This window comes from Mirounga leonina, unplaced genomic scaffold (assembly GCF_011800145.1).
Source record: "Mirounga leonina isolate KUSES-001 unplaced genomic scaffold, KU_Mleo_1.0 Mir_197, whole genome shotgun sequence".
NCBI classification, from domain to species: Eukaryota; Metazoa; Chordata; class Mammalia; order Carnivora; family Phocidae; genus Mirounga; species Mirounga leonina.
The window spans coordinates 5316662-5329066 of record NW_023270494.1 but is presented as its reverse complement, the minus strand read 5'-3'; the positions used below and the strand labels follow the sequence as shown (position 1 = coordinate 5329066).

Sequence of the window (12405 nt, the reverse complement as noted above, 5' to 3'; positions counted from 1 at the left end):
TTTAAGTTTTTTTAAATTTATTCATTCGAGATACAGAGATACAGAGAGAGAAAGAGAGAATATGAGCAGGGGAGAAGTAGAGGGAAGGGGAGAAGCAGGCCCCCCGCTGAGCAGGGAGCCCGATGCGGGGCTCGATCCCAGGACTCTGGGATCCTGACATGAGCCGAAGGCAGACGCTTAACCATCTGAGCCACCCAGGTGCCCCCAACAGTACTTTCAATAGCACATTCTACAATAAAGTAAGGTCAAAGGTTTGAGATGTTCTACTTATGGTTACCACAGACACCACACATCATCTTGCAAAGATTTAGTTAACTAAAACCTGCAGGGCGGTACGACTGGTGTCACTGGAAACACATTTCAAACCTAATCTAAGGTGTCAGACATCATGACTGTGGTGACCTTCTGGGAGGAAGGGTTTGTGATTAGAAGGAGCAAAAGGGAGACTTCTGGGATGCTGGTAATGTCGTCTGATAATGTCTGCTGGTTACAGATTGTGAAAAATTCATCTCTTTCTGTATACTTTTCTGTATATAAATTATATTGCAATAGAACGGTAAAAAAAAAAAATCCTTCAATAAAAAAGCATTTTTTAAAAAAGGAGAGGGAACAGGGGCACCTAGGTGGCTCAGGCAGTTAACTCTCCAACTCCTGATCTCAGCTAGGTCTTGTGAGTTCGAGCCCCACACTGGGCTCTACGCTCCGCATGGAGCCTAACTTAAAAAAAAAAGAGACAGGGAACAGATAAAAGGGCAGAAAGCTGATCTCTGTAATAACTGAGTGATAGATTCACTACAGTATCTCTACATCTGTTTTTGAAAATTTCCTTAATAATTAAAAAAAACCCCTCCAATTAGAAGTCTCCAATTAAAACTTTTTCATTGCTTCATCGTGCCTACATTAACCTGAACAAGTCACCCTGGCTTATAGGACCCTACCCATTCTGGCCCCGCTTATTTCTCCCACTTTATCTTCTACCACTCCCCACCTTGCTCACGTCACCCAGTGTTGTGGACCATTTATGACATGGCTCACTCCTTTAGAATCTGTAGAGTGTTTTGTTCAGTAGCACTTTTAAAAGTCCGTAGCCAGGGGCACCTGGGTAGCTCAGTCAGTTGAGCTGCCTTCAGCTCAGGTCATGATCCCGGGCTCCTGGGATCCAGCTCCACATTGGGCTCCATGCTCAGCTGGGAATCTGCTTCTCCCTCTCCCTCTGCCCCTCCCCCCCAAAGCCTGTATCTTCAATATAAAATGGTTGGGGGGCGCCTGGGTGGCTCAGTCGGTTAAGCGGCTGCCTTCGGCTGAGGTCATGATCCCAGGGTCCTGGGATCGAGTCCCACATCAGGATCCTTGCTCAGCCGGGAACCTGCTTCTCCCCTGCCTGCTATTCCCCCTGCTTGTGCTTGCTCTGTCTCTCTCTCGCTCTGTGTCAAATAAAATAATTAAAAAAATTTTTTAGAAGTTTGGATATTTCTGCCTCCAAAGTACTGAACTATATTATACATTAGGCATCTATTCTATTTTTAAGAGTCATATTAAATTTGTTTTCCAACTTGAAGGCTGTTACAAAGTTTACCAATAAATTATAATGATATTATAGAAACTCCCCTTATATGGGGTGCCTGGTTGGCTCAGTCAGTGGAGTATGCGGCTTTTGATCTTGGGGTTGTGAGTTCAAGTCCCACAATGGACACACAGCTTACTTTAAATAAATAAATAAATAACTGGAAAACTTCACATTTAACCAAGACTCTGACAATATGGTTAAGTTTTTAAAAAAATTATTAACGTAACTGCTTGCTATTTTCAGCAGAAACCTCCAATGTATCTGCAATATTGTGAGGCAAAATGGATAAAAACGTTGGCTCCTTTTATTCACTGTGAAATTTTAAATTTGAAAAGTACATTTTGAGGACTCAATATAAGCTCAGAGTCAGACTTTCTAAGTATACTTTGACACAGCAAAATAAGTAGGATATTAACAAAAGCAAACCAAGCTTGAAAATTCCACAATAATTTCCATATATCTTACACATGATACTAACCTATACCTCTGAAAATCTCCATGCCGTAAACCATGCTGCTGCTGGGATTCCTTAATAATCTGAAGAACTAGAGCCAAGATTAAGGAAAAGCTTACAATGGTAAGAATCCAAATAAATCAAAACATATTCCCATTAGTCTATATTTGTATCAAACCACAGCATGTTAAACATTTCTGAAATGCTTAGTACACTAATTACTGAAATCTCTCGTAATCATTTTCAGTAGCTGTCTTGTCATAGGACAGGGCAAAGCAAGCAGAAAAACTGATTGCCTGAACTGTTACTTTCAAACTAAAAAAGCAGGGTATTAGCCATTGAGGATTACTGAAATCTAACAGCTTAAATAAAGTTGCTGGATTCTAACTACTGATTATAACTGGGATGGTTCTCACTGATTTACACCTGGACCCAGGATTTTACTCATTCAAGCAGATTCAGGTTATAAATGACGTGTACTACTCCTCTATTTGCGTAACTTCCTACATCTGCCAAATCTAATTTTCCTTAACAGCTGTGATGCTGCATGAGCCTATGGTTAGCACATGCCAACCAAACTAGGCCACAGCTTGCATAAAAATATTAGTTCTTTTAAAGAAAAAGCTCTGACCAAACTCTCCATATTAAGAATCATAAAATATTTTAAGATTTTGTACCAAACTTTAGGAAGCCCAGTGACCTTTATCTACAATTTTAGTTCTCTTTTAAAGTTTCCTCAATGCTCTTCTACAGACTTAAGATATCGAACACTAAAAGCACTATTTCAACAACTAAAAGGAGTAAGAAGCTGTAAGGTTTGTACAGAATCAAGGCATTCTAATATCCATTTAGAACTAGATCACCAGTTCAAAAGTGAAACTCCAATCCTCTGAAAACGACATTAAGATGTCAAGCTAAATGTGTTATTTCAGAAATTCACCTACATCTTCTCCGTTTGTCATTCATTTCAAAAAGCCACAAACTAGTGTCTCAGGCACTCAGCTGTGATACACTCTGATGAAAACTACAGATCCATTCCACCGGATCAACTAAACGAGACTCTCAACAAGATAAAATGCCTACAGGGCTATTAAGAAAGCAATACAAGTGATGTGAAGCTACGTTTATATTCAAAACGGGCAACAAGCTCTTCCTCAGAGCACTCAATCTTTGCCTCCACTGCCAAAGCATCACACTTTAATTTTTACTATCCGTTCCCCAACAGCTGTCAGACAAAAGTATTAAGCTAAAACGTCAATACTGCAGTTTCCCCTCTTCAGTGCAGTGACTCAAGATGCTAAGACAGCCCAGCTCACTGGGGTGGCCACAGTGTCATCCCCGTCACCAGCCCTCCAAACGGGCAGCTGCGAGGAACTGCAGGAATCTGCCCAATATCCCGGTGCCGCTTGAAAGAAAAGAACGTTCCCCAGCCTGGAAAGCGAATGAGAAGCCATAAAAGACCGAGCGAAAAACAGACCCTGTAACTCTGAGTGCCAGAAAGTAAGGGCGAGAGAAACTGCAACCCTCGGCCTCTCCTGCCCGGGACCTGCCGGGACTCGCCGCCTCTCCCGCCCCCGGCCCTGCATATCGACACGTAGTCATTGCGAGTTAGGCCTGATTACTCTAGGATACTCTCCAAACTCAGGCTATCCCCGAATTCTTTGTTTGCCTTCGATCCGGCTGAAGGCCGTTCGTTTTCCTTATTTTCCTCTCCTCCGCCACCGCGTCCACCACCGCTACCGCCACTGCCGCCGCCGCTGCCGCCGCCGCCGCCGCCACCGGGAACCTGTTTCTCAGCAGCCATCTTGCCCCAGCGCCGCAGAGCCAGACGGGATAGAGGAGGCGGGACGACGGAGGCGGAAGAGAGCGAGGCCTGCCCCGACGGCCTGACGGGATAGTGGCGGACTTCAGGGCCGACGGCGCCGCCAGCCCCCAGGAGCCACTTGTTGGAGCGCGCCTGCGCGTGGGCTCGGGTTCTTGAGTCGGGGCGGGCGGGGCTGAGGGCTTGTTCACGCGGGGAGACCGGAGCTAGTGAGGTCTTTCCGGGGCAACCCCTCCTCTGGTCCACCGAGGGCGCAGGACTCGGAGATGCACCCCCCCCACCTCCTGCATCCTTGCACGGGGGATCCGGCTCACGTCCCAAGCACAGAGGGCGGGGTGGTTGGCTAAGGACTTTGGGATTCGGGGTGTCTACCTCCCTGGATACTCGGGAGATGCGGTACCCACGCCACCCTCATGAAGCACTCCACCTGTGAGGGAGTCGCCTCTGCGCCGTCCTCTGGGGCCCACCCTGAGAAAGCCATGGCCAGAGGAATCGCTGGCGGGGTCGGGGGCCAGCAAGCTGAGAGCCGGTGTAGGAACTTCTGGGACTGCTAGGGACGTATGTCTCTGGACTTTGGAGCGAGCAGTCCAGCAGTTCAGGAGGGAGAAGTGCTGAGGCGAGGGAGGCTGAAGATTTCCTCTGCAATACGGCACCGTGGGCTCTGGAGTCTGAGTCCTGTTTCTCCAATCCTGGCTCCCCTCTTACTGGTTGGGAGAAGTTGGGCGAAGAACTTAGTCTCGCTCTAAACCCTTTCCCTTCTCTGTGAAATGGGGATAACCAATTAAGACGGTTTTTATGAAGATGAAATGAAGCAATTTAAGGGCACCTGGTGGCTCAGTCGGTTAAGTGTCTGCCTTAAGCTCAGGTCATGATCTCAGGGTCCTGGGATCTGCCAGGGTCAGAGATGGAGTCCTCACTCAGCAGGAAGTCAGCTTCTCCCTCTCCCTCTGCCCCCCCCCCCCCCCCCCCCCCCCCCTCATGTGTTCACGCCTGTGCAGGCCCCCTTTCTCTCTCAAATAAATAAAATCTTTAAAAAAAAAAGAAATGAGGCAATTGAAAGTCTCTACTCAGTATCACTAATCATTAGGGAAATGCACATCAAAGCCACAATGAACTTTCACACCCATTAGGATGACTACTATATTTTTTATTTATTTTTGGATGGTTACTATTTTTTTTTTTTGGATGGTTACTATTTTTTTTAAAGATTTTATTTATTTGGGAGAGAGAGAGCCCACAAGTAGGGGGAGGGGCAGAGGGAGAGGGAGAAGAAAAAGAATAAGAACAGAATAGAAAAAAAGAAAGTAATTTTATTGCTTAAAAAAATAATATGTATTGGTGAGGATATGGAGAAATCGGAACCTTGGTGTGCTTTTGGTGCAAATGTAAAATGGCGCAGCCACTGTGAAAAACAATATGACTGTTCTTTGGAAAATTGAAGAATTATGATTTGATCTGCCAATTCCATTTCTGGGTTTATATCCACAAGAACTGAAAGCAGGGTCTCCAAGAGGTATTTGTACATTCACATTCATAGAAGCATTATTCCCAGTAACCAACAGATAGAAGCAACCCAGTGGCCCTCAAGGGATAAACAGAAAATGGCATATCCATACAGTGGAATAATATTAAGTTTTAAGATTTTTTTTAATTTATTTATTTGACAGAGAGAGAGCACAAGTAGGCAGAGTGGCAGGCAAAGGGAAAGGGAAAAGCAGGCTCTCTGCTGAGCAGGGAGCCTGACGCAGGGCTCAATCCCAGGACCCTGGGATCATGACCTGAGCCGAAGGCAGCTGCTTAACCGACTGAGCCACCCAGGCACCCCTGAATATTAAGCCTTAAAAAGGAAGGAAATTCTGACACAAGCTCCAACATGGCTGAAGCTTGAAAATATTGTGCTACATTAAGTAAGCCCGTCACAAAAAGACTAGTATGGTATGATTCCATTTGTATGAGGTATCGACTGTAGTCAGATTTATAGAAAGTACGATGGTGGTTGCCAGGAGCTGGAGGCAGGAGAAATGGGAAATATTCATTATTGTTTAATGGATACAGAGTTTCAATTTTGCAGGATTAAAGAGTCCTGGAGATTGGTTGAACAACAATGTGAATATACTTTATTTTATTTATTTATTTATTTATTTATTTATTTATTTATTTATTTATAGAGAGAGAGTGCAAGCAGGGGGAGGGCAGAGGGAGAGAGAGAGATCTCCAGCAGATTCCCTGCAGAGTGCGGAGCCGGACAGAAGGCTCAGTCCCACGACCCCGAGATCATGACCTGAGCCAAAACCAAGAGTTGGACACTCAACCGACTGAGCCCCACAGGCGCCTTTGCATATACTTAATATTACTGGGTCGTAGACTTTAAAATGTCCGAGATGGTAAGTTGTATATTTTGTGTATTTTAGCACAATTAAAAATAAATCTGAAATAAGGCTCAGGGCACCTGGCTGGCTCAGTCAGTGGAGTGTGAGACTCTTGATCTTGGAGCTGTGGGTTCAAGCCCCATGTTGGGTGTAGAGACAACTAAAAAAAATAAAATAGCTCTTTGCTCCCCGGGGAGCCTGTTTCTCCCTCTGCCGGCTGCTCCCCCTGCTTGTGCTCTCTGACAAATAAAATCTGTAAAAAAAAAAAAAAAAAAGTAAATAAAATCTTAAAAAAAAAAGTCTCCCAAATGTTCATCAACAAATGAATGGATAAACAGAATTGGTATAACCATAAAATGGAATATTATTTGGCCATAAAAAGCAATGAAGTACTGGGGCGCCTGGGGTGCTCGGTCATTAGCATCTGCCTTCGGCTCAGGTCATGATCCCAGGGTCCTGGGATCCAGTCCTGCATCAGGCTCCCTGCTCAGCAGGGAGCCTGCTTCTCCCTCTGCCTGCAGCTCCCCCTGCTTGTGCTCTCTCACTATCTCTCTCTCTATATATGTGTCAAATGAATAAATAAAATATTTAAAAAATAAAATAAAATTGGTTATGGTGATGGCTGCATAACTCTGTGAATATATTAAAAACCAAATGCACCCTTTCATTGGGTAAATTGTATGATATGGGAATTATATTTCACTAAAGATTTTTTTTTTTTTTAGAAAGCAAGTCAGATGGTGTTAGTCCTCTAGTCAAAACTCTGCAGTGGCTCTTCATTTCACTCAGACTAGAAGCCACATTCCTTGCAATGGAAAAATCTGTACATATCATGCCTGTCACCTCTTCTCCTGCCAATTTCCTTATTCATCAACTCAAGCCATAGGAGCTTCCTTATTTAGGGACACAGGCACACTCCTGCTTTGGGATCTTTGCACTGACTGCTCTCTCTGGATTGCTCTTCCCCTAAATATCTTCTACTCTAGGTCCCTCATCTCCTTCAAGTCTTTGTTCAAATATCGCCTTCCTAATGAGATCTGCCTGGCCACCCTTTTTTATTTTGTTTATTTTATTTATTTTATTTTATTATTTTATTAATTTAATTTTATTTTAAAGTAGGCTCAATGGCCAGTATGGAGCCCAGTGTGGGTTTGAACTCACCACCCTTATATCAAGGCCTAAGCTGAAATCAAGTGTCAGATGCTCAACCGACTGAGCTACCCCAGTGCCTCTGGCCACCTTATTTTAAATTGCACCATCACGGGTGCCTGGGTGGCTCAGTCGGTTAAATGTCTGCTTTCGGTTCAGGTCATGATCCCAGGGTCCTGGGATTGAGTCCTGCATCAGGCTCCCTGCTCAGCGGGGAGCCTGCTTCTCCCTCTGCCTACTCTGCCTGCAGCTTCCCCTGCTTGTGCTCTCTCTGTCTCTCTCTCTAATAAATAAATAAAATCTTAAAAAAAATAAATTGCACCATCACCACTACCACGGTACTCCCAGTTCCCTTACCCTGATATATTTTTCCTGCAAGTATTTATCAATTTGTAATAGGTTAATTACTTACTTGAGTTATGTTTATTGTCTGTCTCCTCTGCTAAAGGGAAGTTCACGGAGAGCCTTGATCTTCCTAGAGCTCACTGGTATATCCTAAGGACCCAGAACAATGTCTGGAAAGGGGTGGGTGCTTAACGAATGCTTACTGAACAAATGAATGGCAAGCATCTCATAAATATGAACTGCTGTTATCTTTCTATTCGGTGAATAGGCAGGCAGGCAGGGCAGGGGTGTGGATAAGGTTTCCCTGACCAAAGGAATAAGAAGAGTAGGGCTGCAGGGCTGAAATCCTGGGATGGGGGGTGGGGAGTGGAGAGGAACAAGAATGTTCCACACTGGGACCCAATGAACAGGGCAGGGAAAGGTGAAGCAGAGATCAAGCTACAGTGGCAGAAGGTGGTGATTTTCAGAACCAGTGAACCGGGAGCGGGCATGTGGGTCATTCTATAGAAACAGCAACGATTCCGAGTTACAGGCGCTTGATGCTTAATTTGTCAAAATTAGAAACAATTATTTAAGTTTTATTGCAACCTAGACACCCTCCTGGCCATGCAGGAAAATGCTCCTGGGACTCTGCTATTTCCTTAATGTTTTCCCTTTTTGGATATCGGACTAGGGCGAGGAGACAGGAATCTGAATCACTGAGATTCGATTAACTGGCTTCAGGCCACACATCTCATCCATGCCCACCAAGACCCCCCCCAGAAAGTACTATGATCCCACGGTACTGAAGGAACGGAGGCCCAACGCCAAGGACAGCGACTGGCACACAGAAGAGGCGCGCAGCACGCGGCAGTGCCGTCCACCTCGCCAGCTGAGGAAAGCCGCGGCCCCTCCGTCCACCTCCACCCCTTGTCACCTCCCCGCCACCCCTTAGGGGCCGCGCGGGAATCTTCCGAGGACGCCCCCCAAGCCAGCTCCGGGAGGCCCGGCGCGCCGGCCAGGCTGCGGGAGAGGTGTGCGTGGTCCCAGGCGGGCGCTCCGGGCTCGGCGGCGCACACTCAGGCCCCAGGGGTCGGTCCCTCCACCACTCCCGCGTTCGCCGCACAGCGCGGCACAGACCAGCTCCGGGTGCTGGAGCGCGTCGACGACGCCGGCGGGCGGGGGAGCGGGCACCAGGCGCGGCCCCTGTCCCCGGGGTGGGCCACCCCACAGCCCTGCCCCCCGCGCGGCCGCCGGCCGCGGGGCCCACCCCACCCCTCCGGCTGCTCGCTCCTCCCCCTGACCCCGGCGCACCCCCACCTCCCGCCCCAGCCAGGCGAGACTCGCTCCGCCCGCAGCTCCCGCGACTCGCGCTGGGCGCTGCCGCGGCTGGAGCCGCGGGAGCTGCGCGCTCGCCAGAACCCAGACGGCGGCGGGAGCCCGGGCAGCCTCGGGTTCGGGGGGCGCCATGAACGGCTCGGGTGGCCCCGGGGCCGAGGACGCGAGTGAGGCGGGCGGCGGGGACAGCTGGCAGCCCGAGGCCGTTATCGTGCCCATGCTGTTCGCGCTCATCTTCTTGGTGGGCACCGTGGGCAACGCGCTGGTGCTGGCCGTGCTGCTGCGCGGCGGCCAGGCGGTCAGCACCACCAATTTGTTCATCCTCAACCTGGGCGTGGCCGACCTGTGTTTCATCGTGTGCTGCGTGCCCTTCCAGGCCACCATCTACACCCTGGACGGCTGGGTGTTCGGCTCGCTGCTCTGCAAGGCCGTGCACTTCCTCATCTTCCTCACCATGTACGCCAGCAGCTTCACGCTGGCCGCCGTCTCCCTGGACAGGTGAGGGAGAGCGCCGGCGGCCCCGGGGGTCAGGCACCCAGGTGGGGGCTGAAGAAGAGAGCGGGACGCCAGGCTCGAGGAGGGGCGCGCGGAGAGTAGAAAAGGACACTAAGAAGGCAAAGGGACCGGGAGAGAGTGAAAGGCAAGCTGGAGTGGAGAAGGACGGGGGAATAAGAAGAGGGGAGAGCGGTGTCCCTCCGTTAGGTGCGTCCTCGCGGCTCCACGCTACAGACCTCGGCTCTCCAGCGCCGCCGGCGCCTGGCGAAGCGCGGCGTTTCCGAGCCCGCTGCGTTTTTGCGTGCTTCCTCTCGCTTGAGCTCAGTGCTTCTGTGAAGCTGGGACGGGAGGGAATACTGTGCCCAATTTACAGATGAGATTGAGTTCGGAAGTGACTTGTTCAGAGTCTCCCCATCCAGTAATCGTGTGCGTGGAGCCAACGGTCTGTCTCCTGGCGTCAAACGTAGGCGCCTCCACCTCGCTAGCCTCGAAGCCACGGTTTGCTCGGCGCAGTCGACTCCGGCCCGGACTGCGGAATTTGGGTCCTAAGCAAGGGCCCAGGCCAGAGTTCAAGCGAACACGCCCGAGGGTCCCTAGACCCAACCCCCGCCCCTCACCCCCCACCTCCAGGCCCAGAGAGAGGAGAACGCCGGAGGGTCTCCTCTATCCTCCCCGCTGGAGCTTGGAAGGACACCTGGATGATTCCTGGGCAGGAAATCTGGGTCCGACTCCAGTATCTCCCCTGCCCCCTCTACCCCCACATCCTCCTGACCTTCCCTGGACAGGCAGCGAGATGAGGCCACCTCCCCCATGTACCTCCCAGTTCCACTGAGCCGGGAGTGTTTGGTGTCCAAGAGCGCTGGTGAGACCCATAGAGCGTCGGCTTCTCTAAGGAATTCCCTCGCGGGACCTTCCGGTGTCTCTAGGCTGTCTGCTAGGGCCTCAAGGCGCCTGGGTCCTACCTCTCCGGCACCGTCACTGGTGGGTAATCACAGCCTCCCGGAGCCCCAAAGCCGGTTCAGCCTTGGGGTGCCTTCCCGGGTGGAGTGTGACTGTGGCCATAGTCCCGGGAAGAGCAGATGAGTGGCCTGCACGCGCGCCTTTCCTGCTGCGGTCCCGCCCCACATCTCAAAGCAGCTGAGAATGTCTGGACTGCTCCCGGCGAGTGCGGTGCCACCGTGTGCTAGGGACCTTCCTCGAGAGAGGGTGAGGGGTTCGAGGTGTAAGGGTCTGGCCCTACCCCCGCGAATCCACCTGTTCACCCGTCTCCCTTCCTGGCCTGACCCACAGGTACCTGGCCATCCGCTACCCGCTGCGCTCCCGCGAGCTGCGCACGCCTCGCAACGCGCTGGCTGCCATCGGGCTCATCTGGGGGCTGTCGCTGCTCTTCTCCGGACCCTACCTGAGTTACTACCGCCAGTCGCAGTTGGCCAACCTGACTGTGTGCCACCCGGCGTGGAGCGCGCCTCGTCGCCGCGCCATGGACCTCTGCACCTTTGTCTTCAGCTACCTGCTGCCCATGCTGGTGCTCGGCCTGACCTACGCGCGCACCCTGCTCCACCTCTGGCGCACCGTTGACCCGGTGGCCGCCGGCTCCAGCGCCCGGCGCGCCAAGCGCAAGGTGACGCGCATGATCATCATCGTGGCTGCGCTCTTCTGCCTCTGTTGGATGCCTCACCACGCGCTTATCCTCTGCGTGTGGTTCGGCCGCTTCCCGCTGACGCCCGCCACCTACGCGCTGCGCATCCTCTCGCACCTGGTCTCCTACGCCAACTCCTGTGTCAACCCCATCGTCTACGCGCTGGTCTCTAAGCACTTCCGCAAGGGCTTCCGCAAGATCTGCGCGGGTCTGCTACGCCGTGCCCCACGTAGAGCCTCAGGCCGCGTGTGCATCTCGGCGCCGGGCACCCGCGGCAGCAGCGTGCTGGAGCGCGAGTCCACCGACGTGACGCACGTGAGCGAGGCGGCCGGGACCTCCGCTCCTGTGCTGGCGACACTCGGCAGCCCGGCCTTGAGCCTGGTACCCGGCCCGTCCTGGCGGGACCAAAATGCCCCCAGTGGCATCCCGACAGTTAATGCGACCTGAGGACACTTAGCGAGTATGCTTTTGGTGTTAAAGGATTGGAGTCAGAGGTCGGGGGATCGGGGAGGGAATTTCATCTGTTAATAAAATACCAAACCTTTTCACGCGCAATCACGCGCTGTGTCTCGGCATATCTCATGGTTAGGAAGTTCCGTGGTCTGAAGCCTCTGGGTGGATGGGTGCAAGGTGCTTTGCTGATCCACAGGGAAAGAGGGTGGCCCACACCGAAGGCAGCCAAGTTAAAGTTCCCCTGGAAATCCCTGAGATGGGGAAGAGCAGGACGACCAAGGTTCCCTGCAGGTGGCCATCCAGAGGCATCGGGTATATATAGATCAGCAAACCAGTAGCCACCTATCCCTGCGACAAAGGCAGGCGGAGCGTTTAAGCCCACTCGATAAGTGGGTCGATGGCCAGGCGCAGACACCACGTGTGTTCCTAGTAACGTTCGCGCGCCAGCGAGTGGCGGGTCCCTCCCCGCTCCCAGCTCTCTGGGGCCCCTTCTAAGTGTCTGCAGACCAATCCGTGCCCACCCACTTTTAGCCTTGGGGTTTCCTTCCCTCACTACAGCTGTCTGGGGTCAGGTCTCCATTTCTGCTGGGCTAGGAAAGGCGCCCCTCACCCCCACCAGTCCTCCTCCAGGGCACCTAGGAGCAGCTCTAAGGCACCGCTGGGCTGGAGCAGGCTGAGAATCTGGTATTGGAGCAGGAATGCTACAGCTCTGCTCATGAGCTAGCCTCTACCCTGCCCCGGGTTTGCCCAACTCCTGGAGTTCTTGACCCTTTCCAGGCTTTTTACATGGAATCA

At 51.3% G+C, this 12405-nt stretch overlaps 2 protein-coding genes across 2 annotated transcripts in view; one reads left to right on the top strand and one right to left on the bottom strand.

Annotated features, from left to right (window-relative positions):
• The window catches only part of SRP68 (signal recognition particle 68), a 30340-nt gene extending 26515 nt beyond the window's left edge, over positions 1–3825 (bottom strand). Inside the window, exons 1-2 of the mRNA XM_035025970.1 lie at positions 3654–3825; positions 2046–2112 (exon numbers count right to left, since the gene is read on the bottom strand). Coding sequence (XP_034881861.1) covers positions 2046–2112; positions 3654–3825 — 239 coding nt within the window. The remainder of the gene's footprint in view (positions 1–2045; positions 2113–3653) is intronic.
• A 5328-nt stretch (positions 3826–9153) lies between these two features.
• Positions 9154–11604, top strand: GALR2 (galanin receptor 2). The gene is made up of 2 exons (XM_035026351.1): positions 9154–9521; positions 10809–11604. The coding sequence occupies exons 1-2, from the start codon at positions 9154–9156 to the stop codon at positions 11602–11604; spliced, it is 1164 nt and encodes a 387-aa protein (XP_034882242.1).
• Positions 11605–12405: the final 801 nt, after the last annotated feature.

What these genes read in the sequence shown, in the direction of transcription:
- GALR2 (XM_035026351.1), top strand. Translation starts at nt 9,154, where the DNA reads ATGAACGGCTCGGGTGGCCCCGGGGCCGAGGACGCGAGTGAGGCGGGC. An exon ending in GCCGCCGTCTCCCTGGACAG is followed by an intron (nt 9,522 to 10,808) that starts GTGAGGGAGAGC and finishes CCTGACCCACAG; the next exon opens with GTACCTGGCCATCCGCTACC.